Source organism: Takifugu flavidus, chromosome 20, assembly GCF_003711565.1.
Source record: "Takifugu flavidus isolate HTHZ2018 chromosome 20, ASM371156v2, whole genome shotgun sequence".
NCBI lineage: Eukaryota > Metazoa > Chordata > Actinopteri > Tetraodontiformes > Tetraodontidae > Takifugu > Takifugu flavidus.
The window spans coordinates 3,474,850-3,501,758 of record NC_079539.1 but is presented as its reverse complement, the minus strand read 5'-3'; the positions used below and the strand labels follow the sequence as shown (position 1 = coordinate 3,501,758).

Below are 26,909 nucleotides of genomic sequence, written 5' to 3'. Positions count from 1 at the left end.
CCTTTTGAGTATTTTCTGCACAAATTTCACTGGTCTGCGTTGTCGAGAGTTAAGACTAATAATGAAATGGCCGTTCAGGCAATGCTTTGGTGCTGAAATTTATTTTGAAAGGACAAAAATAGAATTATGGTATAGAAACAGGAATGTCATGATAGGATAGAACAAAAAGAATTATAAAGTACATTTACATTTGTATGCTTTAAAAATCACTTTGAATATGAAGTTTTAATAAATACTTCAAATACATTTAGGCATGCAGATAGATTTTTTGTCATGATTTACATTTAAATTCATTACAGTATACTTTAAAAAAACGACTTTAATCTCAATTATTGCACTTACATTGGGGGGTTGTCCTCGAAACCTGCCACGTGCATAAGGTCGTAAAGGTTAAAAACTTGTAAAGTTTGGGGTGCAAATGAAAATAAAGCCATAATTTTGGAAACACAATATTCCTTCTGAGAGGAGAAACAACTGTAGCAATGAAAGACGGTGCGAATTCTGTCAATCTTTAAATCTTTCCAATAGAAATGAACTGGTTTTGGATCAGGGTGTCGCTATTAACTTAAACATATATTGATGCTCACACACATACACACACAGCAAACTCAAAAAAACATCAACAATCAATAAAAAGGAAAATAAACGTGTGAAAACAAAGAAGGCAGTGAAAGGGGAGAATGTTCCCCCGGGGTAATACGACTTAAATCCACAGTCAGCGTCACATGTAGGTTAAGCCCTCACCAGCAGAGGGCGACAAAGCCGAAATGAACCTACAGACCTCAAACGCAGCACGCAGAAGCGTCTCCACGTGACGTGTATTTTCAATAAAGAAACCTCACCAAACAAGCACGCGTGAAGTCAAGTTTTATCCATTTATCTTCAAATCCCCCACATCCTAAATGTCCCGGATGAATGCAGTTTTGTCCAATCAAAAAGGTTTACAAAGATATAAAAGCAGAAAAGGCAGCAAACTGTCACAATGGCTGTGCAGCAATGCTGCAAACATTCACTCTCCATTATTGTGAGGGACAAACGATGCTCCTTCTTTCCATCTCATGCTGAAAGAAATCAACATTGGCATCTCTGCGTGGCAGCTACGCTACAGTTGGACAACTTCACACTGCATTAATGCGATCACCTAAACTCTTACCGATTTAAAACGTAGGATAACACTGTCGGCAGACCAGATTTTCTTTGTTAAATCGATGATCTGCTTTAATGATCGGCTCTTTTTGTGCAAATATCCGCCGTTAGCAGCAGGAGAAACTCCTCACATGCGCGAGCTGTGTGGATGCTAAAACCCTCCTACAGATTTACAGTAAAGAGGTGAAAACTCAGTTTTATGCTTGTAATCCAGCTGTGCTCCTGTGTGCTGCAGTGAAACCGTTGAAAGAGTTATCTCCATCAGAGAGTCTCACTGAAACATTCATCATTCTATGCTTGAGGATACTGGCTTTCCAAACCGTGCAGCGTGACCGCGCCGATGAACTAATTGGTTTGTTAAACAGGCAGCTACACATTAGCATGATATTTGCATGTTATTCCATATATCTACAAAGGTTTTCATAAAGCTTAAAAACAAAACGTTTTTCACTCATGTCAAAGGTCATTTTAACTTCTAATTGTGCAATGTTATGGGGGTATTGCAGTATAGACCCCACAATAATTCAGTTACCTTGATATTACTTTAATAGCTGCTAATTCCCTCCACGAGCTGCTGCTGCCAATTAGATGTACACAAGTTACGGCTAAAATGCTTCTGTTCCTCTCTGCTTCATAGATAAAGCTGCTGATAACCTCAAACCAAGAGTATGACACTTAATTTAGTACCAATCTAAAGGAAAATCTTTGTATCCCACTTGACAACCAGTCCCGTCCTGCCATGTTTACGTAAACATACACAGTATAGGTTTGAGTGCAGTGCAAGTTTTCAGTATTTCGCAATAAACCCATCACAGCGAGCTACAGTACGACGTGATGAGAGGTTAGAGGTTGTGTCCTCCTCATGAGCGCCACGGCAACAATGTAAAAAATAATCAGTGGTCCATGTTCGCAACAATACACTGAACTATGACAAAAACATAATTCTGAGGACTTCTGATATAAAAGGAAACAGATCAGGATGTTTGTTTCAGATGATGTTAGCGCCATTTAGCTTTGAAAAGGTTAAAAATCTAGCTCTCCCAGTCAGTGCACGGAAGACCTTCATCCTCAGACTCGGACTCCGGCGACGCCTCTTTAATCCTCCTCAGAGCCTCGTGGATGCTGCGCGTCAGCGGGTCAGAGGAGTGGGGGAAGGTCTTGGCGTGGCGCTGCTGCTCCGGCCGGGTCCGGACCTTCTTCAACCTGACGCCCTGCCTGATCTGAGCCAGGATGTTGTTGGTGTCATCGTCTGGGTCTGGGGCCAGGACTCGCAGCTCGGCCTTCCTCAGGTGGAAGCTGCCGCGTTTCAGAGAGGCCAGGACTTCATCCATGGGGGAGCTTGCTGTGGACACAGGTTAAGTGGATTCTGTTATAGCTGCTTTGCATTCTGGGATTTGTAGTCAAATGTCTTCCTTCTAAAAGGTTTCTCCTCACCTCTCCTCCACTGTGATGAGTCCAGAGAGGCGGTCTTCCTCAGCTTCTTCCTCGCCGTCTGCAGCTGACTGCTGTCGAAGTATCGAGGGGAAAACGGAGCCAGTGGCAGGGAAGAAGTTTCAGTCTCGCGGGAAACCTGCCGTACTGGGGTGCCCGACTCCTCCTCGCTCTGTCGGTCCTCCAGGGGAGGAAGTGACATGGGAGGAGGAGGTGGCGGGGGAGGGGGAGGTGGAGGGGGAGGAGCGAATGAAACAGAGTGTGGCGCTGAGAACGGAGGCAGCGAGAAAAAGGGCGATGAGGCGTCCAGCTGGTCGAGTTGAATGGTGGGTAGAGACAGGATCTCACAGGTGTCCGACGCAGGAGGAGGAGCAGAGAGTTCTGGGAGGTCCGAGATGCAGTCGGTCTGGACGCTGGCTGCCTGAGTGCTGGGCTGCTGCCCGGTTCTCCTCCGGCTCTGAGGCTGATTCAGACGCAGTCGGCTGGACTTCAAGGTCACCTGACCCGGGTAACGCTGTGGGCAGAGGAGTCAGCAGGAGGAGGTCAGACGCAACAACCCGTGAGAGAGCAACGCTTGAGCCGCTGTTCCTCACCTGTCTGAGGCTGCGGAGTTTCTCCAGAGTCCTCTGCCTCTCCTGGCTCACGCTGACATTTGTCTTGGCTTCATCCTCATCTCCTCCCTGGGCAACAGGGTCCGTATTTAAGCAGCTGACCGACAGCACTGTACCGGACATCACACACCACCACGGTTGTTACCTGGAGCGCCGTCTCCAAAGAACTGCTGTCGTCATGGCTTCCTTCTCGCTGCTGTATCTTCTGATTGTGGTTGATAATACAGATTTCCTGTTGGAGATGAAACTCACATGAGTAAAGTGCTCAACTGTAGCACATATCTGTAAAGCCCTCCTAAGAGGTTTGGGGGGGGCACCTTCTTGTTTTTGAGGTAGACTTTCTTGGCAGTGATGCGGCCCCTGCGGGCTTCAAGCTGCCGGGTCCTCAGCTGCAGGATGCTGAGCTCTTCATCTCTGAGGGGGGACGGTGGGGTCGGTGGGTCTTCTTCGCCCTTCATGGCATCGGGGCTCTCAAAGGCATCGTAGTACACCACCTCATCCTGATGTTCTGGAACGGCATCAGGACAAACCCATGGTAAACCAGTTTGCATACACAGCAGCACCTAAATGCAGCTCTAAATGAGCGGGTAGCTATAAAACAGCCAGACAAACACGCCCACCTGTCATTTGCCGCCGTAAACTCTGCAGCTGAGCGGTCAGCAGCAGCTCCTCGCACTGCAGCACCTCGGCCTGGATGTCGTAGAGCTGCAGCTGCAGCTTGTAGTACAGCGCCTCCATCTGGTCCAGGCGCAGCATGGCATCCTCGCCACCTTTCAAACTCTGCATCTGAAACAAGATTGAAGAAACAATTAGATATTTCAGATGTGTTTAAAGCCTCTTTCTATTGCAGTTTTGAAATTTCCTGGGAAAAAGCATGAAACTGTATAAAAGCAACTCTCCCCCCACCCCCCTCCTCCCCCACTTTGTTTTTGTTCCATGGTTCCTCCCAGAGGACTGCAAATCAAACCAGGAAAAGCTTCACCAAACACATAATTAGAAAGATAATAAGAGATCTGCTGTGCTGTTTCTTCTATGGCCAAACATCATCAATCAAGTTCCTCACATTCTGCAGAGTCTACAAAATCTTGTTGCATCTGTGAACAGAGAAAGACACAGACAAACTACTGGATGGAACGTGTGCACCAGTTCTCACCAAACAAGTTTAGTTTTAACAGAATTTGGCACATTAATGCCAGTGCCCAGCAGTCCTTGCCAGTGAGTCATTTCCAGTGTTCCAGGATGTTATTCACTCCACTGCAGGCTGTCGAGGGCATGAGGTCATTTCTCCTACACTGCCTTTATCTTCCCCCTTTTCTAACCTCACGGATAAGTCTTTCTTCCTGGTATCTCTTCCTGGTAGCCTGCAGCTCCCCCCACTCAAAAATAAAACACGTCAGCATTAGTGTCGATCTGTGTGTCGCTCTACTTTACCTCCTCCTTCAAGGCATGTTTCTTCTGTTCCAGGCAGATTTCTTTGGCCCTCATCAGCTGCAGAGTTTCTTTGGAGACTGCGTACTGCAGCTGCTCGATGCGTTCCACTGCTGCTGCCCATGTGGATTTGCCAAACTTCTTTTGGTCGGCGCGCATCCGCTCGTACAAAGCTGAAACACGCGGTGAATGGTGACGTAAAGTATTTGGGCGACATATTTCAGCTCTCTGAGATCTGTTACCTTTCTGAGCGCGCGTGGTGGCTTCAAAGAACTTAACGGTGAGGTCTTGAATGGACAGGACGGCAGCGTGCGCCTTCTTCTGCCATTCTTCATCCTCTTTCCTCAGGCCCTCCACACGACGAGGACCCAGCCGCTCCGTCTCCAAGGAGATCTGACGCAGGTCAAACACACAGTGTTTACATTGGCACGGATAGCTTAGTAACAACAGACCAAAAGCCTTCACAACCTGACTCCAAAATTAATTAAAAATGCCAAATAACTGGACTCTACAGCACAAAATTGGTTTCAATCCCTGCATTTAGGATTTTGTTTTCTCTCTCAGTGGGCAGACAATAGAGCTCGGGTCTTAGCGCATATAAACAGGAAATGTGCTGTTGCCATGGTCTCACTGAGTAATTGTTGGTGGTTAAATCGGGCCACAAGTTGTGAAAGTTGCATCATAGGTTACACAGGCCAAGTATTTATTAGCAGCTCTTGTATTCAAAGTACCCGTACATAAAAAGTATTAGTCTAACTGGCATCTAAGTAATAATAACAATGACATCAATGATAGAAGTATTATGACACATATTCGAAATTAGTCATTACACTCTGTGTCTTTTAGCACTTTTCATGTACATTGTTTATAATAGCCATCACAAATGTATCCTCTAGAGGGCGCGTGTGGGGCTACATTTGTTTCTCATTTAATAAACCTATTAATAAAGTCATTCATGTACCTAAATTAACTCCATGAGTACTGTGGGAGACAAATAGAAAATATTTCCTGCCTCCTTCCACTGTGGTGTGACACCAGCTGGTGACAACAGGCGGTCTCGAGTGTTTGGAGGCCCATTTGCTGTTTGTTTGTGTTGACACTAAAACGGTGCTTTAACACAACAACCTAAACTGAGCATCACCCAGCCCAAAAGAAGAACTTTTTACAAGAGCCGTATTATACGTGGCAAACTATCTCTTACAGCCACAGTCACCCACTCATGTCAGGCCATGTGAAAAAGAGTTAGAAACAGGGGGGAAGCTTTGCCACGTGGACTCTCACCCCGCCCACCAAAGGAAGGCCGAATGGAACAAAATGTACAGATGGACCTCAGCTCCACCTCACGTACAGTCATGTATTAATATCTCAACGTGAAACAGATGTGCTTAGGTGTTCAGAATTGAGGAGAACCATGGTAATTATCAACCAACCTCAAAGGTCTGGGAGAGAGACAGAGAGACAGAGAGAGAGAGAGACAGGGAGAGGGGGGGAAATTGTGTGCACGTGAGCCATAAGAACAGGGAGTCAAAGGGGGGGGTTAAACTGAGAGTGGGGGAGTTAAGATTACATCAGAAACAGAGAGAATAAGTCTGACCGCAAAGGCTAAAAAAAAGAGAGAAAACATGAGGGAGTCCAAAAGAAAATGTTAACGTTTATCCCAAATCCCCATAAAAAGAAAGGATAAAGTACAAGTGTGTAAAAGGAGGACATGGAGAGAGAACGAGAGCTTCTTTACATCCAGACTCACTCCCCCATAGCTGATCTGGGACTGATCTGATCATGAAATATGACCAACGTGACGCCCGATTGGTTTATGTTATTAATAGGAGTTCAATTAGGGGCTAGAAAAATACTTTTTTACAGACTGAGCTATTTGTGATGCTACTCTGTTGTGTACAAATGAAATTGACATGAAGGGCAACTGTGAAAGAATTCTTTTCACACGTCAGATCAACAGCTGCTCTTGACAAAACAAAGATGAGGCGAGGAACTAAAAATAGAGGTGAAGCCAGTTATTCACGGCACAGATATCACCACGGTGGTCCTGAGCTGGGCCATTTGGCCAGTCCCAGTATCAGACGCTCGGCACAGTCCAGAGGAGAACAACAAACTTAATCTGTCATTTAAGAGATTCCAGTCAGGATTAAGTCATATGCGATTGTCTCCTTCAGTGGATCCGGGAAAAAAGTAATAGGAGAAAAGGAAAAAGGAGACGAGCAACAGCTGCTGAAGTAGGCGAAGCAGATATATCAGCTCTTCCTTGTTCTTGAGCCTATCACACACCCTCCACCACAGTGTGAATCGGCTTAACATGTGAATCTGATCCGCTCCACAGACATTCCACAAATGAATCCCAGTGGACAGACACAAGAAATTAAATTACCCACAAGCCCGAGCGTATACGCGCCGATAACTAAATCAGCTTCACGTGGCCAGACATAGACCCTGGTAGAGTCACACACGTCAGTATAATTTTAACCTCAGCCACCCAAATAGCAGGATTTAGTGATTTAATGTTTCCGGCGCTCACTGAGCCATTAATTAATAAAAGTGCAGGATAACAACAGCATGTGTTGAAGGCAGCAGGTGCCAACTCGCAGGAAGGATGTGAAGCAGTAACCGGAGCCGGATGCTGTACAGAAATATCTCAGGCCTGTCACAGAGAAGCCTCATTTTTAATTCATGCTTGCCCTTTGACCTTTTGGGCAACAGGAGAATTGCAGGTCCTCCGCACAGCAGGTCCACCTGAGAATGTGCCGGGAGTGCTCGGGCGCCCTGCTGGGTGCCTGCTGCGATGTGAGGATTTTCTCCTTTCCACCGTAATTGTAACGCTTCAGACATGCTTACCGACTCCACCAGGTTCCATCATCCTCACAGAGTCTCAGGAAGGCTCTGACGTGCCAGAGGTGTGTTACTTAGTGTAAAATTAGCATTAGTCTGTCTCCTACTGTCAGACCAGTCCTGAACAGACCAGTCCTGACTATTGACTTCAGCAGCAACCACCTGCTGGTGCCAGCACCGGCGCTTCATTTGCATACAGCTATGTTTTCAGCTGTTGGTTCGCCCTGGAGGCTGCAGGTGAGGCAGCTGCTGCCATCACAGATTCCCCGAGGAACACAGAGTCTTACCAAACCTGTTGTGATCTCCCAACACGAGTTTTCTTCATCTTTGGATGAGTTTTCCCTGCTGAGCACCATCGAACGAGCCACACTACTACGGCATCTCTTTTTTTGGGGGGATTAAACGATCCAAAACCTGTGCCAACCTCCCAGTGTTATTATACGCTGGCTATTTTTGTCAGTATTCTCCGCCACTGGCACATTTTCTACCTGCCTCCTCCTGCCCTGAACACTGACATGTTAATATGTATTCATTGTTGGATTCTACGTAGTCAATATCATCAAAGCACCTGAATAGTTTAATACAGCTTACATTCCTGTTTTTGTCTATGTACTTCATGTAGATTTCCTCTCTTTTCTGTTGTATAATGGAATATTATGCGCACACTTCCTGAACAAACATACAAGAGTGTGAAGAATTCTGACCCATTGACCCCTGGGGAAGGCCAGAGAGAGGAGAGATTAACTCTTGGATTTACTTCCCTTTTCAAGCCTCTAATGAAGAGCTCTGAGAGAAAAAAAAGATGGAGTGAAGGAGGATTGTGGAGAACTGAAGATTGTGCTGAAGCAGCAGAATCACAGAGTGGTTTAGTGGCTGCTGTAATAATACTTATGCTGGTGGTTAAGCAGCTCTGGCAGGGGGGAAAAGCCTCCATGGCTGATCCTCTGCCCTCCACAGCCCTTGATGCAAAGCTTCAGGGTAACACATGCTGGCTCGTGCACCATCACCATCAAATGTAGCCTCAGCAACTAAACTAATGTCCTTACAGTGGACTGGAATGGCAGGGGCAGCAGAGGACTTCACCACAGTGTTTCAGGGTCAAAAACAGCACCGCTGAACTCAACTCGGAGTGTGTTCCAGCTCCAGAAGAGTGTCTAAACCGACTAAATCAAGCCCTAAAACAGATGGCATCCGAGGATGGTGTATTACCTTAATCTGCTGTCTGTGCAACATCGCCACCTCCCTCATGTCCCTGAAGGGCTGCAGCAGATAGTGGTAAAGCTGAGTGGTCGCCTCCAGAAGCTCTCCGTAGGCCTCGTCCTCCTGGGTGTACACCTGCAGCAGCTCAACCATGTTGTCCATGGCTTTGTGTCTGTCCAAAACCTGCACCCAAATCAGACGGAATGGATGCATGGATAGTCACATGACATTCTTGGAAAATGACAAACACACCATATTTCATGACAGCAGATTGTAAGATAAATTTCCAGTAAGCAGTGAAGGCAAGAACAAAGTGTGTGCGGTCAGAAATGTCACAATGAATATGTTGTTTATGTGGACACAATGAGAACAAACTGGCCATAGCTACTGGTGATTCACAGAATATCTCCTGGGATCCACAGATACATCATTGTTGGGGAAATAAACGCGATCGCACAAAGCTCTGATGTGCCAGCGGCTGCATTATTTAGCATTAAAATGTACGTTTTTCATCTGAATAAGGAGCTACAGAAGAGAAGACGTTTATATCAACACCAGGCGGCTTTTCCAAAGCCCGTCGCACTGGAGACTGGGTCAGACACTGCACGATTCAGCTTTAACACTGCCCCTACTGTTTACCACGGGTCTGCGTCTCCCTGGTAACCACTGGCCAACAGCGTACCGGCTCCCAGCGCCTGCAGTCAGCGTGAGACAGGAAACCGCTGGGCCGTGCGAGCCGACTCCAGCCCCAGCTCAAGCAAGATGCACTGAATACATAACACCAACCCTGGGATTAAATCAATCAATAAACAAGATGTTTAAATGAGGATTGTTGTCCCTTCATTCTGAGACAAAGTTTTGTTCTTGTGACACACCGTCCTAAAGTCCTGTTGAGAACAGATTTCCATATTCAAATGACTTTCTCAGCGGGACAATAACACACGTGTGGACGGCTTGGAGAGTTCCTGATTATCACCTCTGGAAAGAGTAATCTACGATCCAACACAGACCAGAATTACAAGATGTCGTTTTAGCCTCGGGTGAAGAGCAATTCGCATTCATGTTGCTCAGGAATCATTAGAAGGGCATAAAGATGTTTTACTAGTTATTTAGAGTGATTTCACATTTCATAAACACTAATAAAAGCCAACTGTGACGTGTCAAGATTGGTGGGAAGAAGGTCCACTGTTTATCCAACAGGGGTGAACTCATTGCATCCTCACAAATGTATATTTAGCCCACAGTTTTAGTCATTAAGTCTCCAGGAAGTGCCTGAACATGCAGGCCATAATTAGCTGTGATTGATACGAGCTGCAGTCTGCTCCAACCCTGTGATCAGGACCAGCTCTACCGGTTTGTCTGTCCCAAGATGCGTTGAAGGACTTGTGCTTCTGCCCTCCATCTGAACTACTTGGCCAAATAAATTGGAGCACACTCGAGTTAAAAGGGTCTCGGCAGGAATAAAGCGTTTCAAAGGGAAACGCCGCATACCGCCTCATCGTTTTCCGGAATTCAAGCGTGAAGCAGAGCTGCTGCCGTCTATGAATAAGCTGAACTCTGACCCTCAGCAGGAACTCTCATTGAGCAACGTGTTTTGTAGGATTTTTACTGAACGTGAAAGTCCTTTTAGACAAGAGTACAAATGCCGTAAAAGCAAAGATAAACCCCACGTGCTATTGACACTAAGGTACACATCATCTCTCACAGGAGCCACATGAGGACACACCATAAAGCCTATTACGTAATAATGTATTAATGATATGGCCATAAGAATGAACTGTAGTGTCACGGTGCATTTATTTAAACATGGATAAGTGTTTGACTGAAGGAAAAGAATTCAAAGTGGGAATGATTTGCCTTGACTGGAGACGATTGGTTACATAAACAACTGATACCACACGCTGGCAACATTATATGCTATAATTTCAAGTATTTAACAGAAATTTGACCAACCACAATTGCCGTCAGCAACCACTGATGGTCAGACTCTGAAATGACATTCTAAAGATAAAGAAATGCTGTCTCGGGATAATTATAGACAGGTGCATGACCTACATCTGAGCATAGTTTTTCATTTTTCAGTCTTTTTTAAACAAAAAGCAGCTATTTCTCAGCTCCTCCCATCCCACCAAATCCTGAAACAATCCATTGTACTCTTCCATTTCCCAGAGATCCACTATCTCCGTGTGTAGTCCTTTCTGTGATATATCAATTCATGGACTATCACTTTCAATTGAGCACATTGTCCATAAAATAGAACACAGATTTAAAAAATATAATGGAAAGTCCCTACAGTTTATGTTTCATCTATTGTATTGATGTATATTTTGACAGAATGTCTATAAGCTCCAATTATACTCAACACACAACCTGATACAGAGCCAAATGCTAACATCTGATGGTATATTCCATACATTTTGTTTTATCGTTCCACATACAATAATTATTTATATGCCCAGTCATTCCTGTGACCTGTTATTTGGCAAGTTTTAAACCACACTGTACCCTGACAGGCGTATGATTTAACCTCAGTGGTTCAAGCTTCCCAAATGTGGAAATAGGACTGTTTGTGGTGAGTTAGAGAACAAACATTTAAAGTGGTGTTTTTGGTGTTAAAAGATGGCTTTTCACTGTAGGAGAAAAACAGCATTAAATGTCATATTTTCGTTGGCGATTAACATTGTAATGTTGATTATTACAACTATATATGGTTACCAATGCACAGCAAACTGATTAATATTGCATGTTTATTTACAGATATACAACTTATCTGGTATTTTCATTGGCACTTGTATATAACCAGACCTGCAAAAATGATGTAAAATGCTGAGTGAAAACCCATTCTTAGCTGTGTGGACTCAGCAAAACAGCCCCAATAGCTCTGGTGAAGCCTCATTTCTGTAACTCCACCTCTGATTGTTCTCTTGTGTTTCTGTAACTTCCAGCTCAGCCAGCTGCAGTGTGATGTCTGGCCAGACCAGATCATGTTACAGGCCTGTGAATGTGCAGCAACAGATGGTGGATCGGGGGGGGACAAAGGAAGAGGAGGAGAATAAGCAGGCCTTGCAGCACAATTATGCTCTGAAAACGACATGCTTTTTGGGAAGCCAGCACACTGCGGTCGGCCCTCTTAAAATGCGTCTCTCTATAATAAGAGTGCTGAGGTTTAACTGTCGAAAAAAACACACACCATTCAGCGCTGCTAGGATTCGATCCCACATGCAAGTGCAAAAACATCTCTCACATTAAATGACATTAAAACTCACCTCTTGCAGGCGTCTTTTGGCCCTCTCCTGAGCATCTTCGTAGCCGTTCTGCCTCAGCTCGCTCAGGCTCTCGTAGTACTCCTCCGTGTCGTCTCCTTCGGAGAAAAGCACCTGGGACAGGATCTTCCATCCGCAGGTGTCCAGAGCATGACCCAGGTACACCTGCAGCTGGTAGCACAGGGCCTCTGTCTCCCGCTGCGACACCCCGGGCGCACCGAAGAGCACCGTCCACACGCCGGATTGCTCCTCCGGGAAAGACGGTAAACACGGCTCGAGGTCGGAGTTAACGGCGCAGAGCTGGAGGTGGGCTGCCCTCAGGTCCTGGACGGAGAAAAGCCCGGCCCAGCTGAAGTCCTCCCGGCTGCTGTTTTCACTGTCGCCGGGCTCATCTTCCGGAGACAGTTGGAAATCTACAGGATCCAAAATCTCCAGATCCAGAACTTTCGGTGACACAATATCCCAGGATCCGAACGTGTGGCTGACACACTCCGTGGTCTTTGTAACACCGGCTTTGGCCGTCGTAGTTGCGGATTTCCCCGTGGGACTAGAGTGGGGTCTGACTCTAGCGTCTTTCGTGGTGATGACGGGACTTTTGGCGTGTTTTTCAGCCACAGAAGCGCCGGAAGGAGCATCGTCTATAAGCGGCTCCAGGAACGTGGACCGTCTCTGGACGGTTCTGTTGTGGCAGGTTATGGCGAACTTTCCTTCGATGTCGTTCCAGGCCACGATAAATACAAATTTATGTCTTTCCTTTTCGTCAAAGACTTTGGGCCTCACGGACACCCATCCGGACTCTACGTTATCCTCCATGGTGAATGACATCTCATCCAAAGTAAATAAAGACACGACGAGATTAACGCTAGGGATAGTGGGGGGGGAACAAAAATCCCTTGAGGCTAAAGGCTAATGCTAACTAAGGATGGCTACAATAAGATGCCCGTTGGAAAAGTCCAACCTGGAGTCGCCGTTTCCAGAAATCGATCAAATAAATTAAGAGAAACAAAGAAAGTGCGGCTATTTCCCCCGCCGCCAGCTGCTCCGGAGCTGTTGACAACGCAGCTAACGTCGATATCCCTTCGCACGGTCCGGTTCGAGGTCCGGACATTAGAAGTTCATTCGGTCAGACGAGGTCGGCCACAGCGACGTAGACGAAGAAAGAAAACCATCTTCAAATCAAGTCAGATAACCTCGGTTGTCATGACACCTAACCCCGCACCTGGCCGATGCTCGCTCTCAATGTCGTTCTTTGTCCGCTCGCACACAATGCGGTCGCGCAGTTCGGTCCTCGGTGTCACGTGTGAGCTTGTGTTTACAAGCAGACAAGGTGCGTGCGTGTTGTCAAATCCGGGGAGGGATTTAAACGTTGCACCCTTCCCCCCACCGTGTTGCATTCACGGTCCGTGTTAGGAACAGTGATTTCCACCGTCATGGAAAATATCCTTACTGTACAGTCGTTGTACTGCTTTTTGCGTCTCTTTTAGCCTTGGTTTTTGACTATTTGATTTCAAGCATATGCCATGAAGGGATACAAGCAAAAATCTATCGTAGATATTTTGAGGCATTTTTAAGATATTTTGCCCCAGGTCAAATAAAACGTTTGGGGGAAAAAAACACTGAGCGTAATAGTCAAAGATTTTTATGATGACAAACGTAATCCACATTCGATCGTGTTATTTCATAATTTTTCATTTTTATTAAATGTTCCATCAACTCCTACCACCATCAGTTTTGTAAATACCTTCTTCTTTTTCACATCGTTTCTTCCTGGCCGACGTGCACGAGGGGAATAAACATCTACACGTGGGTAAATCGATGACGAAAGCTCGTCGAGGACGTGCTGGCGACGAGACGCTGTATGGCAAGTCATTTGGAACAAAAGTCACTCTTACGCGGTTTCCATGCGCCGAGCCAGACATTAAAATAGATTTGGTAGTACTGTACTACAGTACTACAGTACTACTACAGTAGACACATTTGGAATTTGTCTTTCATTCCTTACACTTTAACTAATATAAGCAGTAATGTTAATATTGAATATATTAAATTGAATTTTCTAAATTTTGTAGACATTCTACAGGTTCTTTTTGGTCCATTATATTGTTTATTTTAAATACACACAATATATGTTGTTTAAATATCTGAAAACATTCTGACTTGCTCAATGTTAAAATCCAAAATTTGTGGTAAAAGATTTTTTTAACAGTACTTCTTTGAGCATTTTGTATTTGCTAGATTTATACTCCAAGCAGAACAGTATGTTTTCATGGAAGATATCGGTTTTCTCCTGAAATAATGTCTGCAGGTTTTTTGCAGTTGATTGTCAATATAAACAGTTTTAATGCTTTGGAACTTGAACACATTTCTGCTTATGGGAACTTAGTTTCAAATTTGCATTATTATTATTTTAAATAGGTTCCAGAAAGTAACATGCCATTAAAGTTTAATAGGTTTCAATATTTTTTTATTTCATTTTCATTGTTTTGCAACTTTAAAGTGAAACCAGAGATTCCATTTTTATCGCCATCCATTATGATTGTTCATAACTGCGTGAGGCATCTGTAGAGGGTTACTGATTGAATTCATAGCTTTTTTTAAGTGAAAGAAACACCAGTCACCCCAATTTCTGGTTCAACCTGAAGCATCAAGACTACAAGAATACAAATGGTCCTAAAGACACAGCATGAGATTTTCACATATTTATGTAAACTTCAGAGACTGCTGTCCAGTAGGTCTTCACTAACACTTGTCAGCCTTTTGAAAAAGAGCTTTCATTTCCTCCTGTGAGGTGGCCTCCTTCTTCTGCATCAGGTCAGCATGGCCTTTGGTGATACCCCAGCTATCGGGTTTTGACAAAGAGGGGCAGAAGGGACGACCAGAAGCAGGTTTCAGCTTCTCCCAGTAGTCACGGCGAGCCCTACGGAGTGATGAGTCAGGATTTATGCATTTTACCACACTAGATACATGAAAAATGAGGAATGGTGGTCTATACCTGGCTCTGACCCAAGGCTTTGTGTGAATCTCCAAACCGCTGCCCCAGTTGCCATGTTTCTCTGAGCCAGCAGGATAAAAACCCCTCTCAGCCTGCAGTTCCTCAGACAGGGCACGGATATGATAGGCTTCAAATCCGCAGCAGCCACCGATGTAACGGATACCAGCGTTATAGGCCTCCCGGGCATATTTTTGCATGTCCCATCTGGTCAGTATCCTGGGCTCCAGACCTGCCAGACAGAATATTGGTGAAATAATATATTATTTAAATCTGAATTAGAGTCTTCGGGAGCCTGCCTACTAAAGGGGAATTCGGGGAGATCAATGAAGCCCTGGCAGTTGCAATCAGGAGTGTGATAAGCCAGCGGCTGGGACATGTAATGAGCCTTTAGTCCAGCCTTCTCCACGCCCTCCTTCATCATCTTCACAGTCTTCACACAGGTCTCTGGGTCAAAATGGCAGTTGATGCCCACAATCTGAGCTCCTAAACAACGCAAAACACGGAACCTTTTAGTTCTTTTATTCCTGACCTTGTCAAAAGCTGTCGACAAATGACTCCAAAAACATTCTTAGAGCACTTAAGTCAATGCCTTTCCTTGAGACTCCATTTATTTAAGGACAATGGACTAGTTGTAGTTTTGACTAGTGTCTCTAATGTCAGTGTATTCAAAGCTCAGGCTGCATTATGCAACAGGCTCAAAGACTTCTTTAACCAAAATGCTCAAAGAATTTGTCATTTTATTATCTTTTATCAAGAAGTACACAATGTCTGTTTCAGCTGTTCTCAGTAGCAAGCTGTATTGGGTTCATTCTGTACATACCAGCTTTGACAAGTCTGACACCACATTCCCCGGGGCTGATTCCATTCAGATCACCTTCTGGTCCGATACACAGGGTGGCGGCCACAGGCTTCCCAGTAGCCTTCAGAACCTGTACGGCCCATTCAGCCTCTTCCACATGCTCAAAGTACTGACAATAAAAGAAAATAATTGCAGCTTTAGTTGAACCGTCTTCAGAGCTGTATTGGTCATTTCCAGTCGCTGCTTCTGGTATCTGCTGCCCCCAAATGGTTAACAAGTTATTGCAACAGCAAAGAAGCCACACTCATCCATTGACAAACATTAACCCATTTCAATAAACTAAATAAACCCTGATAATTCAGTTATACAGTATTAATCAATGTTATTCTCACTCAGATAATGAGCGCGCAATAGTTGCATCAATGCTAATCTTCTCGTGAGGCCGCAATCCTGGTATCCACCTTAAAAATCATTTTAATTTTCTAAACTCTCACAGACTCCAAAGCATTGGAAAAAACAGATTATAAGGACCGAGTACCTGCCCCTCCTTAATTTCCCCTTATCTTGCATTTTACAATACATTTAACACGTTAAATTGTTCCTTATCAGTGTTTACACAGGGAAAAGAAGGATTACCTCTGCAATCAAGAAGTCCACGTCTTTCTTCACAAAGACATCAAGCTGCTTCTTGAAGATAGCCTTGACCTCATCTTCACTCTTGCAGCTAAGGTAAGCTGGGGTCTGAGAGACTCCTCCTGCCACCAGGGCATTGCCTTCATTGGCCACCTCCCTGGCCAGGTCACAGGCTGCTTCATTTATTTGTGTCCCCTTTGAGGAAAAAAGGCAGCACACATCATCCCTGGTGCCATTGATTATATTCCACTATGTGATGCAGGTTTGTAAATAACACCCGGGTATTTTGCACAAAATTAGACACTAAGTGTGTGTGTGTCTTTGTGTGTGTGGTGTGTGGGGGGGGGGGGGGGGGGGGTGATATTCATGTGTGGCAGAGATCTATCAAGGTCATAATCAGCGTTCAGTGTCACAAAATTGACACTGGCTCCTAACGCTCGTGTATAAGATTACTTCCGGTCCGGTAATCCTGTGAATAAAGTTTGACACAAACATGAAAATACAGTAAACTTACAGAGGTGCAATAATTAACAATTGGTTTTAACAACAAGAAACGCGGAAGCCAGTTGCAGAAACTCTCCAAAAGTTTTTACGACTTAAGTTTCGGTGTTCCACCCCCTTTCTGCCACCACCACCCCGTGCGTCTTTATGCAAGTTGCCAGTTGTCGACCTGATCTATAGCCAAGGCTCATTTTCTAACTGCCATCTCCCCGCCCCCACGACAAAAAGTGAATGACATTTCTGGAGCAGCTGCAGTCACATGAGAGTGTAAAGATGGTGCGTTCACTGACGGTGAAGCGCTGAGCGTGGCCCCTGTTCTCTAGTTTGTCATCGCTGGCGTAAAAAGTGAACGTTTGCATGACATCAGAGCCCGCCCTCAGGAACTCTCTGTGCAGCTGGCGCACTGAAACATAGAGAAAAAGACAAAGAAATACAATTAAAACCGCGCCTACAACTTCATTCCAGCTGGGAAACTTCACCAGCATTGCGCAAGCACAGTAGTAGAAGTAATAGTACCGGCTTCGGGGTACTCCACGGTGGCTTCAGGTGTCCACGGTCCTGCTTTTACGTAACCTCTCTTCTCAAGTGCAAACACGAAGCCTCCGTCACCGATAACGATCTCTCCTGCATCCAGACGCTCCAAAATGCCCTGTGCGTTTTAAAGGCGTGCAAAAAGAATCAGTGAGAGGATAAATGGTAATTCGGCCGAGTTTTGTCCGGTGTTTTACCTTCTTGTTCGCCGCGGGTGCCATGATTTCTGCAGCAGTGAGTCTTTCTTCGCTCTCCGGGGCTTCAGATTTTGGGAAGGGCTTCACGGAGGCGCTCACGATGCATTTATAGTCGCAGGGTGTGGCGCGCCTGTAACTCTAGAGCTGCCTCAATGCAGCTCATCCCCTCAACTCGGAACTTTATGGGCTATTTAAAAAAAACAACAACAACAACACGGCGATGAGTATTTAGTCGATAATATAATAACATAACATAATGTAGGGTTTTATCCTTTAAGTTGGTATCATTTAAATAAAGTGGTATATCAAAAGGTTAGATTCTTTGGATAAGTTGGAAATGACGCTTTTGGAGAGAGTTTCACATTTATCTACTCTGTAAGGATCAAATAGTGTACAAATGGTTAATGAAATATGTTTTCTGCTGAGGAACTTAATAGTCTCAACAGAACAATAGCTGAAACGTGATTTGCATTTAAAGTGGGTTAATGTAAAAGAAAGAGGCTTGCATGTGTTATTTATATTTAACAATTACAGATAATCATTTATTATCTGTCCTTAATGTTTAGGATTATATAAGCAGGATTCACCAAGCACATTGTCCAAAAGATTTTCCCTGAGTCTTCATTACCATGGTGATGGCCAGTGGTGCACCCATGATGAGCTCAGCAGCTCCAGCAATACTTGAAGTTTAAGTGGAAAAAGAGCATTTTATTAAGCAAGTCTTAAAACCCTCAACTTCATTTGTATGAAAAGCACAATAGACGCATACAAAGTAGGATAAATAAATACCTAAAATAAAACAACACAAAGAAAATACACCATATTTTAATAACCAAAGTACACAAAAATGGTAAAGACGTAAAGGTGAAGTTGGATAGTAGTTTAGTTTAGTTCAGTTGACCTGATGGTGCCGCCAGACAAAGGTCACCAATAATAGAGGCCTTTGGTGAGAGCTAGAAGGCAGTTAAACATAACCTAGTTTAGAAGAATGCTGGGTCTGAGAGTCAGTTCTGGAATCTCTTACCTGGTTGCTGGTCGGGCCTCATAAACAGTCCTCTGTCATGCTCAAGGACATAATGTTCTTTCAAACCTTTACCTGCTGCGCTTGCCCTGACAACCCTAACGTTTTTTTCCCACCCTGCACCTTTTCTGCTCCTTGTTAAACTTTATCCAGCTCCTTATTTCTAGTCGTCCAATCAGCTTTTTGGTGCATTCCAGAGCAAACAATCCTTGAAATGTCTCCCTGAGTCCCAAACATATTGTGAACGCTGTGTGTGAAACTTAGGTTAGGTTGGAGGCTGTGTTCCACAGGAGAGCCCAAATAACAAACACAATGAGCCATTTGGATTCTTATATCTGCTACATACAATTTCCACAAGTCACATGGCTTGAATTGTGCAGATGGTATTGCTGTAGACTTTATCGGCCTGGAATGCAGAAGTCACCAGAGACGTTGCCATTGAAGCACAGTAAAGACATTCGAGATCCACAGAGGATGAGCCTTAATATCAGAGCAATGCATAAGTAAGCACTTAAGCTTGCAGCAAGATGGTTCTGTCATGATAAAATACACTGTAAAAAGGGAAGAGTTGTACAGTTTATCTTTCTTCCAAAATATCATTGTGTAAAACTGCTTCTGCACATTTATTGCTGCCCTCCTTATGTAAACGCTTTCTCCAGACAGGAACCTTTGTGACCTATATTCAGTTCCACGGACCACTAAGGGTTAACTCGTATCAGGCTGAACAGGGTAAAGTTTCGACTTGATCTTGTGGGAGTACCAGCTGTCAGCAGCAAACTCGCGTATTTGTCTCCAATCTGAGCATTGGAGTCCTGCAAGAGAGGCGCTGATTATGCTTTATTGCAGACTTTCTTAACGGAGTCTCGGCCATGTCGCGGATACTGCAGCTGGTTAGCGCTCATTTGCGCAAAGATTTGGCAGCCTGTCATGGCGCAATTCCAGGATCCGTGAGGACAATAAGCTGCACGGCAAGAACACACGCAGAAGAGAGGTGAGGCGTTCGCTTTCAACCGCTGGAGCAAACTCTTGTGTGCGTAAAAGTGTTCCGGGGGTGCGCCTTCAGCCTCACATGTGACCCGTCCTTCCTTTCTTCCAGCGATGCAGCCTCGGTGTTGGGAAAGAGGTGGAAAGACACCGCGGAAACTGTGATCATCGGGGGTGGGTGTGTGGGGGCCAGCGTGGCCTATCACCTGGCCAAAAGTGGCATGAAGGATGTGGTGCTGTTGGAGAAGTCCGAGCTGACAGCTGGATCCACCTGGCACGCTGTGAGTCTGACCAGTTCAGCATGCCCTAAATGGACAAATGTCTATTTTTATTAAAGAATCGGTCACCATTCTTGCGTAATGTCTGCACCAGCGTAATTTCCCCGAATTCTATTTTAATTTAAAATTCATTTGACTGATTCAGAGATAGCCATTTCCAATTAATGAGCATGATGGTGACGTTCGATTAAATTGCCAATTGATTTAGCTTAAATTGCTTTGTTTTTATAACTATTATTAGTGGGGAGTTTTTTGCAAGTAAATAAAGCTACACATGTTCTTCAGTGTTTGGAGGTTTTTGTTCTTGACCTCCTTCCTCTCATTCACTCACTGTTAATCAGCGCGGTGCTATTAATACCTATGACATGTGATACCGGTCCTGAGGTGGATGGGTTCAAACCTGTCCTTTAGAGGCATTCTTTTCAGGCAGATAATTTGGTTGGTGAATGTTTTATTACTGCCGTTATGGCTGACTGTTTTTCTTGCACCAGGCGGGTTTGACAACTTATTACCATCCGGGCATCAACCTCAAGAAGGTCCACTATGACAGTCTTAAACTGTACGAGCGCCTGGAGGCTGAAACAGGGCAGGTGAGGCTCCGCCGCTCCTCTTCCATTCATGTCGTTTTAATCCTGACACCATTCTTACCATCGTCCTCTGCAGGCGGTCGGCCTTCACCAGCCTGGCAGCGTCCGTATTGCTTCCTCGCCTGCTCGGGTGGATGAGATGAAGTATCAGATGACCCGCACACACTGGCACGTGACCGAACAGTATTTAATAGGACCAGAAAAAGTCAAGGAACTTTTCCCTCTGCTTAATATGGACAAGGTCTGTATGTAAAACCACTTAAGATGTGTTGATTGTGAGGGAAATGATCCATTAAAGCCACCATAATGAAGTTTATTTTTTTTATTTTTTTTTAAATCAATCAGGTGTTGGCAGGTTTGTACACACCAGGAGACGGCCACATTGACCCTTACTCCCTCACTATGGCACTCGCTGCTGGCGCCCGAATGTACGGTGCCCAGATCTACAACCCGGCCCCTGTCACCGGGCTCAGCCCGAGAGCCGATGGCAAGTGGGATGTCCAAACTCCTCATGGAACCATCCTTGCCAATCGTATTGTGAACGCAACAGGTTCGTACTTCAGTTTTCGAATCAACAGACGTTCTCACAGATGGTGGGAAGTGTGTCTTCGGATTTAAAGTGCCAGGTTTTAAATCACTTTCTACTATTTTTATTCCAGCTCTAAGTGTTGCTGTTTAAGAGACCCGTTCCGCATGCGCGTTACTGTACTTCCTGTTATCTGTGGACACTCCATAACCAGAGACCTTTGCTCGCACAGACCACCACATGCAGGGTTCAGCAGAATGAGTTTTAGGCTCAGACTGGGTCACACCAGTTCTAGGAGGATCTTACTGGCAGCGATTCCATTCATCCCTGCTGCTGTTGCATGTTTACCGAGCAGGTTAGGGACTCGCTCAGCCCTGTGTCTAGAGAGTGCCACGTGTCAACAACTCTGTTTCATTTTTAAACTATATATCCATTTTATTTCATTGAAACTGCAAAAGAAATCAAACATTGAAGTAATTCTGCCACCGTAGTGACTTGCAGAACCGTACAATGCTCCATTTTCCTGTTCCATATTTTCTCACCCAGTTTTACGCTGGTTCCAGCCAGTTCTGTTCAGAACCACTTTGCCTTTTGACCTCACGGCTCCTGCCAGCCAATCCAAACACATCAACCTATCATTTTCCATCCAATCTTGTGTCAGCACCACCTGCACTCCTCCTGACAAACAGCATTTTGCTGCTTTTTTAATCCAGGAGATGAAATTTTAAATGTATCATTTGTGATTTGGAGAATTGTACTGTCCCTTTACCAGCTGTATACACATTTTAAATGTTCTAGAATAGTAAATACTGTTGTTGGGTTTGTTTTCTTTGAGGAAAGACTGGGGAATTCTTTACATGAATCCTCTCCCCTTGTTTTAATACTGTTTTAATTGACTTTAATTAGCTAATTTTCCTGTCCTGTCCTGCACCCAGGGACTAATGCACGACCACTTTTCTTTTTTGAACTCAGTCGAGCTACTGTGAATCGCTTTACTGTTTATCCAGGAGCTGTTGATCTTGGTTGGTTGTAGTCTACTGTTTATATAAGGTAATATTTTGGGTGTTTTAACCTGTTTTTTTTATGTGGTTCACATGAAGATATCTAGAAATGTATGTGCGTCTCATCATTTTTGAAGGTTTAGCTTTTTTTTATGAGCATGTTGACTCCCTCCAACACTTACCCTGTGTAAACGAACGAATGAATGAATGTTTGTCTGTGTGTGTTATGACCCTTGTTGCCCAGTTCCTGCCTAAACTGGGACTTTAACTGTGGGTGAGGGGTTGCGCAATGAACACACATATCCAGATAAACTTTACTTGGATATATATACAGAACATAAACCATGTCATAGGTTACAGACTTGGTCACATTTTGCTATGTCTACACTCCTTAATATCTGCATATTAAATGGGAATTTAAATTTACTGATTAAAGCATTGGCAGCTTGGTGTTCCAGCAGCTCTGCTCTCACACTCAGACACAGCAACAATGTCCCAGCTAGGGCCTCATTCATTATAGTTGTTTTTATCCACAGCAGGTCAGTGTTTGGCTGGTGCAGCTCGGCCAAATCAAGCACTCGCGTGCTCAGATGAGCTGCAGAACCGAACCACTCCAGATATAGAATATTGTAATTTCCATCAGACAAAATAGCCACAAAGATTTGGCTGCAGTTATCTTGGGGGGTGGGGTTGACTGGAACTCAAATTACAGGAATGGTCCCTCTAGCCATCTAATACCTGAGATACACTTAAATTGTTGTCTGCCCAGTAGAAGCGGAGACTCTGGTGGTACCACAGCTCAAAACACAAACAGCAACACATTTTAAAACACACAAATTCAAATCTTTCTGGGTTTCTTTTTAGGTTTTTGGGCCCGGGAGGTGGGGAAAATGATCGGGTTTGACCATCCTACCATCCCGGTGCATCACCAGTACGTAGTCACAGCAACGGTACCAGAGGTGAAGGCTCTGAAGAAGGAGCTGCCGGTTATCAGGGACCTCGAGGGCTCTTATTACCTGCGGCAAGAACGGGACGGTCTTCTGTTTGGCCCCTATGAGAAGATGGAGAAGATGAAACTGCAGGACTCCTGGGTCACAGACGGAGTACCTCCAGGTCAGTCGCGAAGGATGAAGAGTTGGTAAACCCAAGACAGGTCTGGATTTAACTGAGCTTTTGGTTCCTGTAGGCTTTGGTAAGGAGCTCTTTGAGTCAGACCTTGACAGGATAATGGAGCATGTAGAAATGGCCATGGAGATGGTCCCTGTGCTGAAGACTGCTGACATCATCAACATTGTATCTGGACCTATCACATACACCCCTGACCTTCTGCCCATGGTGGGACCACACCAAGGTGTTCGCAACTACTGGACAGCCATTGGTTTTGGGTACATGTTGGACTTTTAAAAAAAAAACTTTCGGTACATTTTTTTCCCTTTACAAAATAATGACCAGTCAAGCCTTGGACTCCTTTCAGTTATGGAGTGATCCATGCCGGTGGTATAGGCAAGTTCCTGAGTGACTGGATCAGAAACGGAGAACCTCCTTATGACCTGATTGAATGTGACCCCAACCGTTACAGCAAATGGGTCGATGTGCCTTTCCTGTGCGCCAAAGCTCGGGAGTCCTACGGCTTCAACAATGTCGGTAAGGGAAAAAAAATCATCAACAAGCACATTTAGTCAATAAAAAAAGAGAGCTTCTTATCACATCTTGCTGCCTTTTCCTCTTCATTCTAGTTGGATACCCCAAAGAGGAGCGTTTTGCCGGTCGACCAACTTATCGGCAGAGTGGAGTTTACCAGCTGTTGAAAGATAAAGGGTCTATGGGCTTCCACGCCGGCTGGGAACAACCTCACTGGTTCTACAAACCTGGAGATGAAACTGGATACAAGTAAGATTTTGAGTTAATGCAAACATCTTTTTGCAGGAGTTTATTAATCACACTTTAACAGTTCTTTGACTTTCTAAAATTAAGCCCTTGTGGCCTATATAATATCTACGATGTGCTGTCCTAAGGCCCAGTTTTCGGCGCACAAATTGGTTCAAACCAGTTGGAAGAGAGTACCAGCTGGTGATGGAGAAGGTCGGGGTGATCGACCTGACGCCTTTTGCAAAGTTTATCGTGAAAGGAAAAGACTCGAACAGGCTGCTGGACCGTCTGGTCGCAAACACGCTGCCCAAGGTGAAACAGAGGCACATCTAGTCTGTAAAATATTTATCTGTTGCAACTGGAAATGTGCAGCCACACATTTTATGCACATTTAAAATAGTCCGCTGCCTTTACAGTCCTGATTTTCTTCAACCTTCGGTTTTTCAGGTGGGCGTCACCAATATTAGCCACATGCTGACACCAGCAGGAAAAGTTTTTGCTGAGCTCACCATCACCCAGCTGACACCTGGGGAGTTCTTACTGATCACAGGCTCTGGGTCAGAAGGACATGACCTCAGGTAAAATATTCATAATCAGTAGAAAACTGTTTGGTTGACCCTATGGTTTATGCTCTGGTCTGTATATCTGTACACATATTACTGGGATCTAAAATATTTCTCAAGGATTTAAAAAAAAAAAAGTGCTGCTGTACCACAAATGCATGTTTGTCAAACTGCAGAAATTATATAAAATACTTAGAATGACTGTGGTTACCTGGGTTACATGTAAAAGTTCTCATAAAACACACTGAGACTTTGCTTAACAAGATGCTCTCACGATATGTTTTAGATTAAACCTAATAGCCCATAGCAACCGTTAACACAACACCCCCCATTCTCTTCAATCAGGAAGGAGTAAGCCCACAGCACACAAATATATACAGTACAGTCTGAGGTGGTTCAAACCAAAGGTTCCATTAAGGACCGATACAGCGTGTGTAGTGTGTGTAGATCCCTCTAGTGGTGGCCCATGCAGTCAACTTTGCCCTGCCTCATACAGTATCTCCTTTCTCTCCGGATTCTTTTCAGTTGGATTGAGACTGAGGCCCAAGATGGCGGATATGAAGTTGATATCAGCAATGTAACAGAAGACATAGGCGTGCTGGGCATCGCAGGACCCAACTCACGTAAAGTTCTCCAGAAACTGACAAATGAGGATTTAAGTGATGCCGGATTCAAATTCCTGCAGTGTAAATCCATCCAGTTAGCTGGCATTCCTGTAAGGGCTATCCGGATCTCCTACACAGGTAACGTATATATCAGTTAAATGCACTTTCAGTTTTGTGTTAAGTGAAATCCTTGGCCTTTATACCTTTCCCGTTATGCTGATCAGATTGCTAGGACTGTGCAGCTTCAGCACCAAGATTCTGCAGCTAAAACTATCAATGTGTGTTTAGGTGAGCTTGGTTGGGAGCTCTACATCGACCAGAAGAACATGGCAGCTGTGTATCAGGCCATGATGGAAGCAGGAAAAGATGAAGGCATCGACAACTTCGGCACCTACGCCATGTCCTCCCTCAGACTTGAAAAGGGCTTCAGAGGCTGGGGTGCTGAGGTCTATACAAAGTCACACACCGACTATAAAATAAGAGGGTTTTTTTGTTAGTGTCTACAAATTGCAAATGTGATCTTTCCAGATGAACAGTGACACCAATCCTCTGGAGGCCGGATTAGATTATTTCATTAAACTAAATAAGGTAATTGTTGCCCTTTTCCCCATGCATTAATTATCCATTCCAGTTTTCAAGTCAATACAGTGTTTGCTTCTGTACTTGTTCCAGCCTGCTGACTTTATTGGAAAAGCAGCCCTTCAGGAGATAAAAGCAAAGGGCCTGAAGAGGAAACTGTCCTACATCACCCTGGATACAGATAATATTGACCCTGAAGGCAATGAGACCGTGTGGCACAACGGCAAGGTGAGCATCCAATTTGTCCTGTGGTCATATCTATGGTTGTATCCATGTGTATTTAATCTTCAGCCCTCCTATTATTCTCCAGGTGGTTGGCAACACCACATCAGGAGCCTACAGCTACGGTACCCAGCAGAGTCTGGCCTTCGCCTATCTGCCTCTGGAACTGTGTTCTGTGGGACAGAAGGTGGAGGTGGAGCTTCTGGGGAGAAAATACCCAGCCATGGTTGTTCAGGAGCCCTTGGTCCTCACCGAACCCACACGGACCCGGCTGCAGAAGAAAGCAAAGGGCAAAGTATAAGCATTAACTGTCAGTGCTAATGGGAAAATATTTCACTGTGATACATGAAGAAGAGTATTCTTTAAAAAAGGACTGTCCGACTGAACCATTAGTGTGTTATGCTGAGGGCGAATGAGACACTGGCTTTTGCACTTCCTCTTGTTGCTCTGAAGTAGAAGGAAGCTAAAAGAAAAGGCAAGCAAGAATTCTTGCCGCCTTAAAGTTTTCAACAAGCAGGGAAACAATAAGTGATGTTTTTGCACCTCACATTGTTGGAAGAGTAATTTTTGTAATTCCATGAATAAATGTTTACAGGTCAACCATTGTGCTTATCTGACAAAGACCACTGGCATTTTGAACAATAATGCAGCTTCATTTCTCAGTATTGTCTGAAAAATATGTAAACACCATAACCGTGTTTGAGAGTTTTGTAATCTATTTTTCAATTATTGTGCAATTGATTAATAAAAAAAGAAAAAAGCCTCTATATTGTTTGTATTAGGTGTTCATGTGTCTTAAATCTGGAGGTTTGACTTGACGAAATTTGGTTGGTGATGAAGATAGAAATGCTCCCTTATAGGTCCAATGTAGTAAACATCCACTTCTCACTGTGTTGAAGAAGCTCCTTTGCAAGTGTTGCTTGTAAAAATACATGTGGCTCAGCCGTAGAATGAACAAACTATATTTCTACCCTAGGAGAAGTGTAGTTTGTAGACATATAGACATATTCTAGAGCCGTTCACTTTGAACAACAATGTTTAAAATTATGACAGGAACTTCGCTTAGGCCAGAGGTTGGCAACCCAAAATGTTGGAAGAGCC

General features: G+C 44.5%; 3 protein-coding genes across 4 annotated transcripts; 1 reads left to right on the top strand and 2 right to left on the bottom strand.

Moving 5' to 3' along the window:
- Window positions 1–85: 85 nt before the first annotated feature.
- jmy (junction mediating and regulatory protein, p53 cofactor) lies at window positions 86–13,713 on the bottom strand. Its single transcript, XM_057019332.1, has 10 exons — window positions 11,924–13,713; window positions 8,667–8,840; window positions 4,859–5,009; window positions 4,620–4,789; window positions 3,809–3,974; window positions 3,506–3,696; window positions 3,334–3,420; window positions 3,171–3,257; window positions 2,581–3,091; window positions 86–2,488 (listed from the first exon to the last, which is right to left on the bottom strand). Exons 1-10 carry the CDS (start codon window positions 12,743–12,745, stop codon window positions 2,178–2,180), a joined length of 2,670 nt encoding a protein of 889 aa, XP_056875312.1. The 5' UTR covers window positions 12,746–13,713; the 3' UTR covers window positions 86–2,177.
- A 649-nt stretch (window positions 13,714–14,362) lies between these two features.
- On the bottom strand, window positions 14,363–17,733 carry bhmt (betaine-homocysteine methyltransferase). Its single transcript, XM_057019338.1, has 8 exons — window positions 17,574–17,733; window positions 17,362–17,494; window positions 17,136–17,248; window positions 16,348–16,539; window positions 15,733–15,880; window positions 15,213–15,395; window positions 14,913–15,141; window positions 14,363–14,837 (listed from the first exon to the last, which is right to left on the bottom strand). Exons 1-8 carry the CDS (start codon window positions 17,595–17,597, stop codon window positions 14,660–14,662), a joined length of 1,200 nt encoding a protein of 399 aa, XP_056875318.1. The 5' UTR covers window positions 17,598–17,733; the 3' UTR covers window positions 14,363–14,659.
- On the top strand, window positions 17,403–26,573 carry dmgdh (dimethylglycine dehydrogenase). Of its 2 annotated transcripts, XM_057019330.1 has the most exons (18): window positions 17,524–17,541; window positions 19,254–19,323; window positions 19,441–19,585; window positions 19,691–19,859; window positions 20,348–20,446; window positions 20,520–20,684; window positions 20,789–20,993; window positions 22,835–23,083; window positions 23,157–23,355; window positions 23,445–23,614; window positions 23,707–23,860; window positions 23,986–24,151; window positions 24,287–24,417; window positions 24,928–25,145; window positions 25,296–25,453; window positions 25,536–25,595; window positions 25,680–25,814; window positions 25,897–26,573. In XM_057019330.1, exons 1-18 carry the CDS (start codon window positions 17,539–17,541, stop codon window positions 26,107–26,109), a joined length of 2,709 nt encoding a protein of 902 aa, XP_056875310.1. In that variant the 5' UTR covers window positions 17,524–17,538; the 3' UTR covers window positions 26,110–26,573. The 2 variants fall into 2 exon arrangements, with proteins under 2 accessions (XP_056875311.1, XP_056875310.1); XM_057019331.1 differs by lacking the exon at window positions 19,254–19,323 and having other exon boundaries at window positions 17,403–17,541.
- The last annotated feature ends 336 nt before the right edge of the window (window positions 26,574–26,909 follow it).

Bases quoted from the DNA above. Each gene is read 5' to 3' on its own strand.
- jmy (XM_057019332.1), bottom strand. From the start codon at position 12,745: ATGTCATTCACCATGGAGGATAACGTAGAGTCCGGATGGGTGTCCGTG. The intron at 8,841-11,923 runs GTGAGTTTTAAT...ATTTGGGTGCAG, and splicing joins CCAAAAGACGCCTGCAAGAG to GTTTTGGACAGACACAAAGC. The intron at 2,489-2,580 runs GTGAGGAGAAAC...CTGTGTCCACAG, and splicing joins CTCATCACAGTGGAGGAGAG to CAAGCTCCCCCATGGATGAA.
- dmgdh (XM_057019330.1), top strand. The intron at 19,324-19,440 runs GTAAAGTTTCGA...GCTTTATTGCAG, and splicing joins CTCGTATCAGGCTGAACAGG to ACTTTCTTAACGGAGTCTCG. The intron at 25,454-25,535 runs GTCTATACAAAG...TGATCTTTCCAG, and splicing joins TCAGAGGCTGGGGTGCTGAG to ATGAACAGTGACACCAATCC.
- bhmt (XM_057019338.1), bottom strand. From the start codon at position 17,597: ATGGCACCCGCGGCGAACAAGAAG. The intron at 15,881-16,347 runs GTAATCCTTCTT...TTTTATTGTCAG, and splicing joins TGGACTTCTTGATTGCAGAG to TACTTTGAGCATGTGGAAGA. The intron at 15,396-15,732 runs GTATGTACAGAA...TGCGTTGTTTAG, and splicing joins TGTCAGACTTGTCAAAGCTG to GAGCTCAGATTGTGGGCATC.